Genomic DNA, 12,566 nt, shown 5'->3' with positions numbered 1-12,566 from the left:
CCAGACCGGCCAGAGGATGGCCCACCAGGCAGCTGCTAGGAGCAGTCCACCGGCCCACATACCCCCACAACCAGGACGGGCCGGAACTGCCATACGAAAACAGGCCAGTGCGCCCTGGAAGTCCACGGACGAACCAGCAGGCTTATGCTCGCAAGTAGGTAGTGTAACAAGCACAGACCACTGATGGTAATACAGTGTCCCCCAAAAGTGCCAATAGCACCACTGCACTCCACTGGTACTATCCCGCAAGTTCTACCAGATAGGCGGGACCCAAGAGCCAGAGCTCAAATCCTGCAAGCACAGCCAGGAGCCTCACCAGGTGAGTACAGAACCAACCCTACAACCCCCACACCTCACAACATTAAAAAGGGAGGGTCCCCTGAATGACACCAGCATGGGTTGGACATGCACATGAGGGGGGACAGGAAGGGGTGATAAGGGACAGTCACTGGTGTGCGAACGGTCTCAGTCGTACAAAATATACCTAAATAAAGACAGGTATAGAAACACCGCCGCATCCAGCGCCCGGCCAAAAGACGCCAGACTGCAGAAACTCACCTGGCGAATGGTGGCACGAACTGGACACGACTCAACCGTGCCCAGAAGAACTTGAGAGCACCGCCAGGTGAAGACGCCAGAGCCGGACCCTGCCGGACCCGCAGGAGAACAGGGAGAGGCGAAGGAGGCGGTCCACACCCATGACAGGGAAAACCGCGGTGTCCTCCCCACAACAGGGAACCAGGACACCCCCGGCGCGAAGGGGCACATACCGCAGCCAGGGAGAAGAACGAGAGGCGAAGCACTGAAGCAAAAAAGGGGCGCAAAACCCCAGCACTGAAACACCGCCCAGACCAAAACAAACTCCACGGCGCATGCGCAGAACACGCCGGCCGAACCGCACACCCTCCCTGCGGGAAGGCGCCAGCCAGGACTACTGCACGAGAAAAGGAGCCAAAAGAGGAAGCAGGAACAAGAAAACCGGCCAAAGAAGCAAAGAGCCCAAAAAGGAATCCAACCGGGCGACAAGTAGCCCAACCGGGCGACAAGCAGCCCAACCGGGCGACAAGCAGCCCAACCGGGCGACAAGCAGCCCAACCGGGCGACAAGCAGCCCAACCGGGCGACAAGCAGCCCAACCGGGCGACAAGCAGCCCAACCGGGCGACAAGCAGCCCAACCGGGCGACAAGCAGCCCAACCGGGCGACAAGCAGCCCAACCGGGCGACAAGCAGCCCAACCGGGCGACAAGCAGCCCAACCGGGCGACAAGCAGCCCAACCGGGCGACAAGCAGCCCAACCGGGCGACAAGCAGCCCAACCGGGCGACAAGCAGCCCAACCGGGCGACAAGTAGCCCAACCGGGCGACAAGTAGCCCAACCGGGCGACAAGTAGCCCAACAGGGCGACAAGTAGCCCAACAGGGCGACAAGTAGCCCAACAGGGCGACAAGTACGAGGAGCCGACAGACGTTCCAATAATGCGGGAAGTAGCGAAAAACCTTCCCGTACCCTCGAGAACACAGAAGCCAACACTAGTCCCGAAGGCACACGAAGGCGCAGGCGCACCCGAGATCAGAAGTCACGCAGAACCCCACCGAACGGGAAAACATGACAAAAACACCGTCCCAAAAAGGGGGGGGGGAGGAAACATCCACCCACAGGACGGAACCAACCGACTCAAAGGCCAAGGAACCGAGCCCGGGGAGGGGCCGACATCCAACAGCACGTACGGCGAGTGGGGAGGAAAGACCCCACTCCGCGTAACCACAAGCCCCGCCTAGAGGGGGATAAAAACCCCCACGGGGTCTAACGGGGCCAAGGCCCCCCCAAGTCAGCCCCTCCCCAGCCCCGGGAACCTACATGACAGGCCCCGGGGCTGAGCCGTTCCCCCAAAGCCCCGGCCGTACCAGAAAACCGGGGCAGCCGTGAAAACACTAAGGAAGGGAGCCCACTGGCAGACTCATACAACACGGCTGGAGGAACAGGCCCAAATGCCCCCGTCACTACCCCGGAAGGGGAATTCCCCGAGACTGCCCGAGTCTCAACACCACCAAAAACCCCGCCCCGAACCTACAGACCGTAAGGAACCGGATGCAGGCAGGGTGAACCAGGGGAAAAGACAAGGGGGCGTGGATGGAACCGAAGCAGCCAACACCCCCAAGTCCCAAAACGAACTACAACGGGGCAGCCCCGGGGCTCCCGGGGAGGAAACCACGAGAACGTTGCCACCACCAAGGCTCAAGTAATTACCTAAGTGTAATTACCTAAGTGTAGTTACAGGATGAGAGCTACGCTCGTGGTGTCCCGTCTTCCCAGCACTCTTTGTCATATAACGCTTTGAAACTACTGACGGTCTTGGCCTCCACCACCTTCTCACTTAACTTGTTCCAACCGTCTACCACTCTATTTGCGAAGGTGAATTTTCTTATATTTCTTCGGCATCTGTGTTTAGCTAGTTTAAATCTATGGCCTCTTGTTCTTGAAGTTCCAGGTCTCAGGAAGTCTTCCCTGTCGATTTTATCAATTCCTGTTACTATTTTGTACGTAGTGATCATATCACCTCTTTTTCTTCTGTCTTCTAGTTTTGGCATATTTAATGCTTCTAACCTCTCCTTGTAGCTCTTGCCCTTCAGTTCTGGGAGCCACTTAGTAGCATGTCTTTGCACCTTTTCCAGTTTGTTGATGTGCTTCTTAAGATATGGGCACCACACAACAGCTGCATATTCTAGCTTTGGCCTAACAAAAGTCATGAACAATTTCTTTAGTATATCGCCATCCATGTATTTAAATGCAATTCTGAAGTTAGAAAGCATTGCATAGGCTCCTTGCACAATATTCTTAATGTGGTCCTCAGGTGATAGTTTTCTATCTAGAACCACTCCTAGATCTCTTTCTTTATCAGAATTCTTTAAAGATTTCTCACATAATATATAGGTTGTGTGGGGTCTATGTTCTCCTATTCCACATTCCATAACATGACATTTATTAACATTAAATTCCATTTGCCAAGTGGTGCTCCATATACTTATTTTGTCCAGGTCTTCTTGAAGGGCATGACAATCATCTAAATTTCTTATCCTTCCTATTATCTTAGCATCATCAGCAAACATGTTCATATAATTCTGTATACCAACTGGTAGATCATTTATGTACACAATAAACATCACTGGTGCAAGAACTGAACCCTGTGGTACTCCACTTGTGACATTTCTCCATTCCGATACATTGCCTCTGATTACTGCCCTCATTTTTCTATCAGTCAGAAAATTTTTCATCCATGATAGAAGCTTACCTGTCACCCCTCCAATATTTTCCAGTTTCCAGAACAACCTCTTATGTGGAACTCTGTCGAAAGCCTTTTTTAGGTCCAGATAGATGCAGTCAACCCAGCCATCTCTTTCCTGTAAAATCTCTGTGGCCCGATCATAGAAACTGAGTAAATTCGATACACAGGATCTTCCTGATCGAAAACCATACTGTCTGTCTGATATTATATCATTTCTCTCCAGGTGTTCTACCCATTTAGTTTTGATTAGCTTTTCCAATACTTTCACTATTACACTTGTCAATGATACAGGTCTATAATTGAGGGGGTCTTCCCTGCTGCCACTTTTGTAGATTGGAACTATGTTAGCCTATGTTAAGTGCAACGCCCCTGCTGCCCGCACCCGCTGTGTTAGCACAACTGGGTAACCGAGCCACAACGAGCAACCAAACTCGCAGGACTCCGGGTCGAAGGTGTCACCGACCCCACAGGCAGCAGACGGAGGCAAAACAGAGAGTCACCCAGAGACAAAAGGTGAGAGCAACCCTCAAACTCGCTGGAAGCGAGGGGGGGGCTCTGGGGTCACATCCATCGGACCCGCGCGCCCCCAGGGGTTTCCCAGGGTCCCAAGCGTTTACTTTAAGAGGACTCGCGCTCAGGTAGTCCCAGGCAGGGTACTGCTAACTGGCACCCAAAGCTACCAAACAACTTTCTAAGAGCTGAACCCCCGGGACGTGTACACTCACGGGGACCTAGCAGGGGGCACCACCAGAAAATACTCAGAACACAAGGGACACAAGGGGCAAGAACGAAGGCAGACCCCCCAGCAGGTAGATAAACAAAAAGAAAAAGAAAACCCCGCAAGAGGACAGCGTACCCAAGCGGAACAGAGCCGGCCGCTATGATTGGTAAAGACAAGCTGCACAGTACCCCGCGCCCCACCAGTGCAAACACTGCCCCTTACTTTAAGGCGAACAAGGGAGACAGAACCCCCGAGCACACAAAGAGCGGCCGAAAACCAAGCAGTAAACGGCCAAGCAGGGGCAGGACCCAAGGAACTTGTGGAAGGTGGCCCCAAGCCCCAAGGGCAGTACTTACAGGGCACCTAGGGAAGGGAACCCTAGGCGCATGCAGCCCGAGTACTGAAGAATCACTCCCGGCTCACGCACCACCTAGAAAACAGACACCACACTCTAGGTACAGTGCTGAAACAACCACTGGAGCCGGAGCACATAACCATTGCCTATAGCATCAGCCGAAGAACTGGTGGGTGGATAGCCGGCGTGGGAGGTCTGGGGCTCCCCCTTCCCCCTCCTGGGGAGGGGGGAGCTGCGCAGACAGCGGCGCGGTGACGTATGACGTCATACTAGTTTCCTTGTTTTCTGTTGAAGAGTTCTATCCACTAGTTCGGCTTAGGTAGCAATTTTCACCAGAATAGGGGTTTGTTTTGGAATGCTTACCTTTCTGGATGCTTGACCCGGTCGATGGCAGACATAGAATGCTTCCAACCACACGGGGGTTTCTATAGGCCATTGCTCCCCTTGCCTCTCTGAGGTGGCCAGGTTCTGGCTCGTGGTCCCCGGTAGGCCCTAGAACTCCATACACATGACTGATGCCAAAGTCTGACATTAGCATATCAGCCGGTAAAGCTCCGGGGAGCCGACGGGGCTCCCCCCAGAAAAGTGTTGAATATAATGAAATGCCATTTTCTGGGTGAGTCCCGGACGCTCCCCGAAGCTATCCAGGCTAAATGGATAAGTATAACTTTCTGGCATCAGTCAATGTACATGGAGTTTTCACCTTCCAGGGACTATGACCCAGAACCTGGATCTGGCACCCAGAAAGGAAGGCGCCGCAAAACAAACCCCTATTCTGGTGAAACTATTGCTACCAAAAGCCGAACGAGTGGACAGAACACCCCAAACAAAAATTAGCAAGCAAGTATGATGTCATAATATTCCCACGCCGTTGTCTGCGTAACCCCCCCCCCCTCCTCTAGAAGAGGAAGGGGAAGCCGCAGACCCTCACGCCGGCGATCCAAGCACCAGTTCTTAGGCTGGATGTCAAAAGCATGCGAAAAAAACACCGCCGACCAGGGAGAGAGAGGGATGCCAGGAAGCCTCCGGGATTCACCCAGAAAATGGTGTTTCATTACATTCAACACTGATTTTCTTGGGGGAAGCCCCGTCGGCTTCCCGGAGCTAACTACCCAAAGACATGGAAAGACTGGGACTTACCCGGGAGGCGGACAGTCCTCACTCCTCAATGTCAAGTCGAGACAACTGGCTGCCACCGTCGACCCAATGCAACACAGGCCCTACCAGGCCCAAGGACATTCACAAGGTAGTGAGCGACCAACACTCTGTTCGACCTCCAAAAACCCTGGGCCCAAATGTCAACCCAAGACATTTTTTTTTTTGAGATATATACAACAGTTGTTACATTCTTGTACAGCCACTAGTACGCGTAGCGTTTCGGGCAGGTCCCTGGAATACGATCCTCGCTGCAAAGAATCGTTGTTACAACCAAGTACTCATTTTACTGTTGAGTTAAACAGAGGCTACAGTTAAGGATTTGTGCCCAGTAAATCCTCCCCGGCCAGGATACGAACCCATGACAAAGCGCTCGCGGAACGCCAGGCTGAATGAACGGCCAAAGCCGAACGATGTTTCCAAAGACGGCAGCCAAAGCAGCAAACTTACGAACGTCGTGGGCACAGGGATAGACCGCAGGCTGGTTCGACTTAACACTTTCGCGCTCTCGGCGCTCAAAAAAAAACAATACCCCAGATGCTTTCGGCACTTCGCGCGCCTACGCGGTAAGACCGAAAAAGTGTACACTCTTTTGACTGTCCTGACAATAATTGAAGGCGCACGTATTTAAATTTGGTATCACTGTGTTCGCAATGAAATTGTCTATAAGAGCATACCTATACAATGCCGCCCAAGCATAAGGAGTATCAACACCAAATAAAAAACTATGCAGATCACTCGCCAAGAGCGCCAAACAGCAACAAAATGCTTCCACTCTCTTAATGGTTGCGAAGCCTACAGTTGTCCTACATCGCTAATTTTGGTATCATTGGAATCGCAATAAAATACTCTACACAGACATATGCATATGAATGTTTAATATAGGTAATTGCCCACCCGCAAGAGTGTGTGAAGTGGAGAGTAGTTAGCCGCGAGCGCACTGGCGAAAACACAGGTGGGAAATCATGCTTGGAAAGTTTATACGTTTCCTGACCCTACTTTTCTATGTACGTATTTCTTTTTTATACCAATGTGTTCGCAATAAAATTTTCTATAAGATGAACTGTATAACATTTGTACAAAGCATGTGTAAGAGAAGCGCCAAATATAGAACCACGTCGCTCAGTATGCGTTCGCGGCAGAAACGAACGCATTGTTTTCGTTCGTTTGATGTTTGTCATGTTTATACTTGTTGAAACATTTTATAATTTGTATGACAATGATCGCAGTAAAATTCCCTACACAGACATATACATAACACATACAAATATTTCCCACGTGTTGGATATATCAACGGCTAAAGGGAACCCACTGCCACACGCTCGCCACACCCCCAAACATACTTTGTGTATTTTTTTTTTACTCATAGAAGCTTATGTGATATAATATTCATTCTGGTACCAAAAAATTCGCAAATAAATTCTCTACAAAACAAAAGTATCCCCATCCATTTCAGTTAAAAAATGGAATTTATAGAAATATTTTTTCGATTGACGAGAAAAGTAGGCAGTTATGCGGAATCGTAAGAAAAACCAGTGACGAGTTATCTCTAATATAAAGCGCGAAAGTGTTAATAACCCTGAGGACGACCTGAGAGATCCGAGCCCGGGAACAGGGAAGAAGGGAAACTGGGTCAACCCAAAGCACATCCCCAGCCACCGAAGCCGTGGTGCGCAAATAATGGCGGAGAGCCGCAACAAGACAAAACACATGATGCACCCCGGCCTCATCAACCAAGCATCAACGACCCAAGGACCAAATGAACAAATCCACAAGGGCCATGACATTTGTTCATTTGATGTTATCTTGAGGTTATCTTGAGTTGATTTCGGAGCTTTTTTAGTGTCCCCACGGCCCGGTCCTCGACCAGGCCTCCACCCCCAGGAAGCAGCCCGTGACAACTGACTAACACCCAGGTACCTATTTTACTGTTAGGTAACAGGGGCATAGGGTGAAAGAAACTCTGCCCATTGTTTCTCGCCGGCGCCCGGGATCGAACCCGGGACCACAGGATCACAAGTCCAACGTGTTGTCCACTCGGCCGACCGGCTCCCCTTGTGTATCCCCTAATGTATCACGCTATTGTGATTTCTTTGTGTAGTGTAGTATGTGACCCAAGGACCCTTCCGGAATGCAGTTGTCTCATTCTTTGCCAGAAAAGAAGGAGACGGCTGCAACCGAACAAACCTACCACCAGGACCGAAGAAGAAGAAACCCCTGCACCGGAGGAGAGCATGAAGCTCCCCGACCTGACCCCGCTAGAGGTCAATGCCACAACAAACCGAGGAGAAGAGAGGAGAAAAGAGAGCACCCGGTCCAAAGGCCAGGACTGCTCACGGGCAGGCCGGAGGTGAAACAATGCACGCGACAGCTTGCGGAATGGGGCAGAAGTAACATCAGCACCAAAAGCATGCTGAAGCAGCTCCGCCAGCTGCTTCAGTGACTCCGACCGGGTCACTTTTTTCAGGGGTTTTATTCTCCTGTTTTCATTTCTTTGCTTTTCTGGTGTTTTCTGCCCGTTTCCTGTTCCTCTGGGAACGTTTGAGTGCTGATTTTACACCGGGTTTTCCATTTTATCTGCTTTGGGTCTGGGCCCTGGGGTTTGGGCTCAGTGTCCCTGTCTGTTATGCTTGCTCCAACACCTTGTCCCTCGGTTTTCAGTCTGTTTTGACCGTTTCCCAGGGGGGTTCTGTCTGGGGGCTGTGCTTTGCTTTTCTGTGGTGTATCTCTGCTGGCAAATGTGGTGGTTTGGGTTCCCCCTGGTTCGATTCCGGGTTCCTTTGGGTTCGTTCTGGAGGTTTCTTCCTCTTGGGCCCCATTTCTGGGTTCAGGGGGGCTTTGTTTCCTCGTGTGTGACCTGGTTCTGCCTTCTGGGGTTCCGGGGTCTTCCTGGCTTCCAGACTGATCTTTTTGGTTCTTGGCACGTGTTGTGGTCGTGCTGGGACTTTGGGGTTTTGTTGTCGAGGTGGGCCTTTTGATCCAGTTTTGTGCCTTCTTCGCCTGGCCGGCGTGGTGCTCTCTGCCCACTGGTCGGCGGCTTGTAATTTTCTTTTCACGTGTATGTGTGCACATGTGTATGTGCATACGCACGTGTGTGTATGTATGTGTAGGTGTATATACATAACATATATGTATATATGTGTATGTATACTTTTTCTTTCGGAAGGGGCTCTGTTCCCTTCTCTGTTGATGGGGCGCTGGGGGAGCAGCTTGCTTTGCTGACTCTCGCATGGTCCCGCAGTTAGTGGGCGCTTTTGGTTGTCTTCCGGCCTCTGGTGGCGACGGTGGACGGCTCCTCCCCCTTTGGGAGGTTCAGGGCTGGCGGGGTGGGCTTCTTCCCCTGCGCTTCGTTGTGTCATCTTCGTGGGTGCATTGGACGTGGTCGATCCGCCCCGTCCTTCTGGGGTTCCCGTCTGCTCTATTCAGACATGGGCCTGTCGACTCTGCAGTTCTTCTGGACTTCTTCAGTCTGCGCTCTGGATTCTATGCCCTCATCGGAGGACAGTTGTCTCCTGTCCGGCTTCTGTGGACCGGTTTCTTCTGTCCGGCTTCATATGGATAGCCGGGTGGTGGTCTGGGGCTTCCCCTTTCCCCTCCCATGGAGGGGGGAGCGGCGCAGCGACGTGTGACATCATGCTCATTTGCTTATTTCTTTTTGGGGAGTTCTATTCACTTGTTTGGCTTTTGCCAGAAATTTTTACCAGAATAGGGGTTTGTTTTGGGACGCTTACCTTTCTGGGTGCCTGACCCGGTCGATGGCAGATATAGAATGCTACCAACCACACGGGGGTTTCTATAGGCCATTGCTCCCCATGCCTCTCTGAGGGGGGCCAGGTTCTGGCTCGTGGTCCCCGGTAGGCCCAAAGAACTCCATACACATGATTGATGCCAAAGTCTGACATTAGCATATCAGCCTGGATAAGCTCCGGCGAGCCGAAGGGGTTCCCATCAGAAATTTTGCCCACCCCTGATGTAACTGCTGCCCAGCTGGAACTTAATACTTTCTCTCCCTGATGCCACAATATGCGTCATAAAACCAAAACATGCAGAATTCCTGATGACGTAAACGTCCCTATGCAAAATTTTTTGCAATGTCTTATTATTAACACTTTCCTGCTTTGGTGATCTCAGCGTCGTCAACAATTTTTCTACTGACTACGCTGGCGTGCCGCGCTCAAGAGTCACGAGAAAAAGTATTTGTATAAGTTCCATTTATTATCCGATCTACTTGGGGATAATTTTCAAGAGTTTGCCATGAAACTTATGTTTTCTCTAATAGCCGAACAGCTTATTAAAGAGAACGGCGTGGCAGTGAATCATCGTGGTAAAACAATTGTATTATTGACACGACGAGTATAATCGACAGTTTTTATATATGTTGCCGGTCGAACGCATCCTTATGTGACCTTTTATACTTATGTTCTTCTAGAACATTCTATTGCGAACACATTGGTGCAAAAATGAAATACGTACATCGAAAAATAATGTTAGGACAGTGAATTGAATATACACTTTTCAATGCAGGTTTCGCCGATATGCCGCCGCGGGTAACACTTCAGCCACTTTCCACACTGTTTTGGATGGGCTACAACATTGAATCTATATTTATATGCATATGTCCGTGTAGAGAATTTTATTGCGATTTCAGTGATACCAAAATTAATGCTGTAGCACAACTGTGGGCTTCACAACCATGAAGAGAGTAGAAACATTTTGTTGGTGTTTGACACTCTCGGCTAGTGATCTCAGTAGTTCTTTGTTTGGTGTTGATATACCTTATGTTTTCGAGGCATTTTATAGGTACGTTCTATAGACAATTCTATGGCGAGCACAGTGACACAAAAATTAAATACGTATGCCAACAATTAGTGTCAGGACAGTCAAAAGAGTATACACTTTTCTGTCTTGCCGCGTAAGCGCTCGAAACACTGAAAGCATCTAGGGTATGGCTTTTTTTCAATAGGCCGGTAGCGGCAAAGTGTTAAGTATAAACATTGTAAGTGAATGAATTTAACATTGGGTTGTGTGCTCACCGGGAATGCTCGGCCTACCTTTTGGTGCAATTTGGGTGCCCCACCAGGCCAGCGAAAGTGTTAAGCCTTCCCTGGGTTGGCACTCGAGCAAGGAGGAATTAGGTGATCCATGCCCCAGTCATATAAATTGACAACCACAATGAAGGTGAATAATAACATTTCTTTCACTTTGGCCCCTAAGAGCATCAAACTCCGCACAATGTCTTACCAGAGCGGGAGACAGTAACTCTATCAACCATGCTAATGAACAATGTGGTTAATAGAACTACCATCTCCCACTCTTAAAGTTGGTGATTCAAGGTTCCTGGGGCCCAAGTGAATGAAATGTTATTATCCACATTTATTGTGGTTGACAATTAATATGACTGGGACATGGATCACCTAATTCGTCCATGCTTGAATGGTAACCCGGAAAGGCTCAACGTTCCAGTTGAAGAGCAGTTAGGTGCTTCTGGAATTCTTCCATATTTTGGCTGTTCAGTAGTATGGTTGATAGAGCTGCTCTACATCTCTTGAGGTCAGTGGTTCGAGGCTCCTAGGGCTCAAGTGAGTGAAAGGATTTATCCACGTTTATTGTGGTGGACAATTTACTGTATTCCTTGTTGTCAGGTTTGCTAATAATTCTAAGCAGTTATTTTTATTTTGGCTTGCTCTACCTTTCAGGTGGCTTTTTCTCTTGGTTTAATTGATCTAGTATTCCTTTTTCCCTGCATCTCTTCGAGTGGACCAGGTAGTGGCTTCTGGTCTGCACTAGGTGATATTCTAACATGCAAGGTTGGCTAGCACCAGGAAGAACCCAAGGAAGCCCTCCCAAAAATGTGGCTATTTTTTGTAACAGCAAACCTATTATCCTTTCTCCCATAAATTTAGTTTAGCTTTCATGGATGTCTCACAAATATATCCCACATGAATAGCAAGGGCATGTAGCATTGTACAGCATGGGTGGCCCTTTTTCTGCGCAGGTTTGGATAATGGAAGTGAAAATTTAGATTCACTACCCAAATACCTTACTAAAACTTTGTCAGTACCCGCAATTAGCTTATGTTTTAGAATCTTTCTGGATTACATGCTTGAACCATTCAATATTTTACACTTCATTGTGTAGTGTATTTGTGACTGAAATGTAATTAAAATATTTAGTAAAAATGGTCTGGTAGGTGTATTATTAGGAGCAGAGTGGACTTTAAGCGGCTGGCTTGAGGAGGTTTTAGAATACAGTATATCTTAAATTTCCCAAATATAAAATAAACTGTGAACAAATTCACTCAGAATGAAGTTATCCAAGAATGCAATCTAAACAAGTTAATCCAGGAATGCAACTGCACTTTTAGTGTTGTTTTCCAAGAACACTTATACAGAACATTATAACAAGCACTTTAATTTTAGACCTAAGTCTGTCTTTCCCCCTGATTAAAATTAATTGGATAATGATGCAATTAGCTTAATATTACCTGGTTTGAAATGCTGCAGATCAAACAGAAATCCTTCATTGATCTTGGGTTCACACACACAAGGAACTCCATATATCGCAAATCTAAAAATAAAAACAAGTCAAACATAGATGAACTTGAAACGACACTTATAACAACAGAAATTTTATTACATCCAAAGCAAATTGTCAATTATGACAAATTATCATAAAATAATACATTACAAAAAATCAGCGTTGAATGTAATGAAACACCACTTTCTGGGTGAGCCCCGGAGGCTCCCTGGAGCTTATCGGGCTAATGTATGTCATGTTAGAGCGGGACATTAGCTATGGAGTTCAGACCTACCAGGGACCAGCGCTAGAACCTGGCCCCTTTAGAGAGGTTTCAGGGAACAATTGCCCTGGAAAATCCCATTACGGTTGGGGGGTTTTCCTTATCTGCCATTGACTGGGGTTAGGCACCCAAAAAGGTAGGCATAACAAAACAAACCGCACATGGTAAGAAACTACAACAAAAAACAAAACTCCCTACAATCCCAAGCAAACAATCAATTTACTGCCGCGCCGATCAATCGAGCAGCCCTCCCC

The 12,566-nt window shown here is 48.7% G+C and overlaps 1 protein-coding gene across 3 annotated transcripts in view; it reads right to left on the bottom strand.

Moving 5' to 3' along the window:
* LOC123746140 (centrosomal protein of 76 kDa) overlaps nucleotides 1-12,566 on the bottom strand; it is a 245,210-nt gene that overhangs the window by 152,917 nt on the left and 79,727 nt on the right. For all 3 annotated transcript variants that reach the window (XR_006771466.2, XM_069314067.1, XM_069314066.1), the window contains one exon: nucleotides 11,998-12,080. Coding sequence is in view for 2 of the 3 variants with exons in the window: in XM_069314067.1 (XP_069170168.1) it covers nucleotides 11,998-12,080 (83 nt within the window). In the remaining variant the exon portion in view is untranslated. The remainder of the gene's footprint in view (nucleotides 1-11,997; nucleotides 12,081-12,566) is intronic.

This window comes from Procambarus clarkii, chromosome 78 (genome assembly GCF_040958095.1).
Source record: "Procambarus clarkii isolate CNS0578487 chromosome 78, FALCON_Pclarkii_2.0, whole genome shotgun sequence".
Lineage (NCBI taxonomy): Eukaryota > Metazoa > Arthropoda > Malacostraca > Decapoda > Cambaridae > Procambarus > Procambarus clarkii.
The sequence above is the reverse complement of the archived record's forward strand: the minus strand, read 5'-3'. Positions and strand labels throughout refer to the sequence as shown.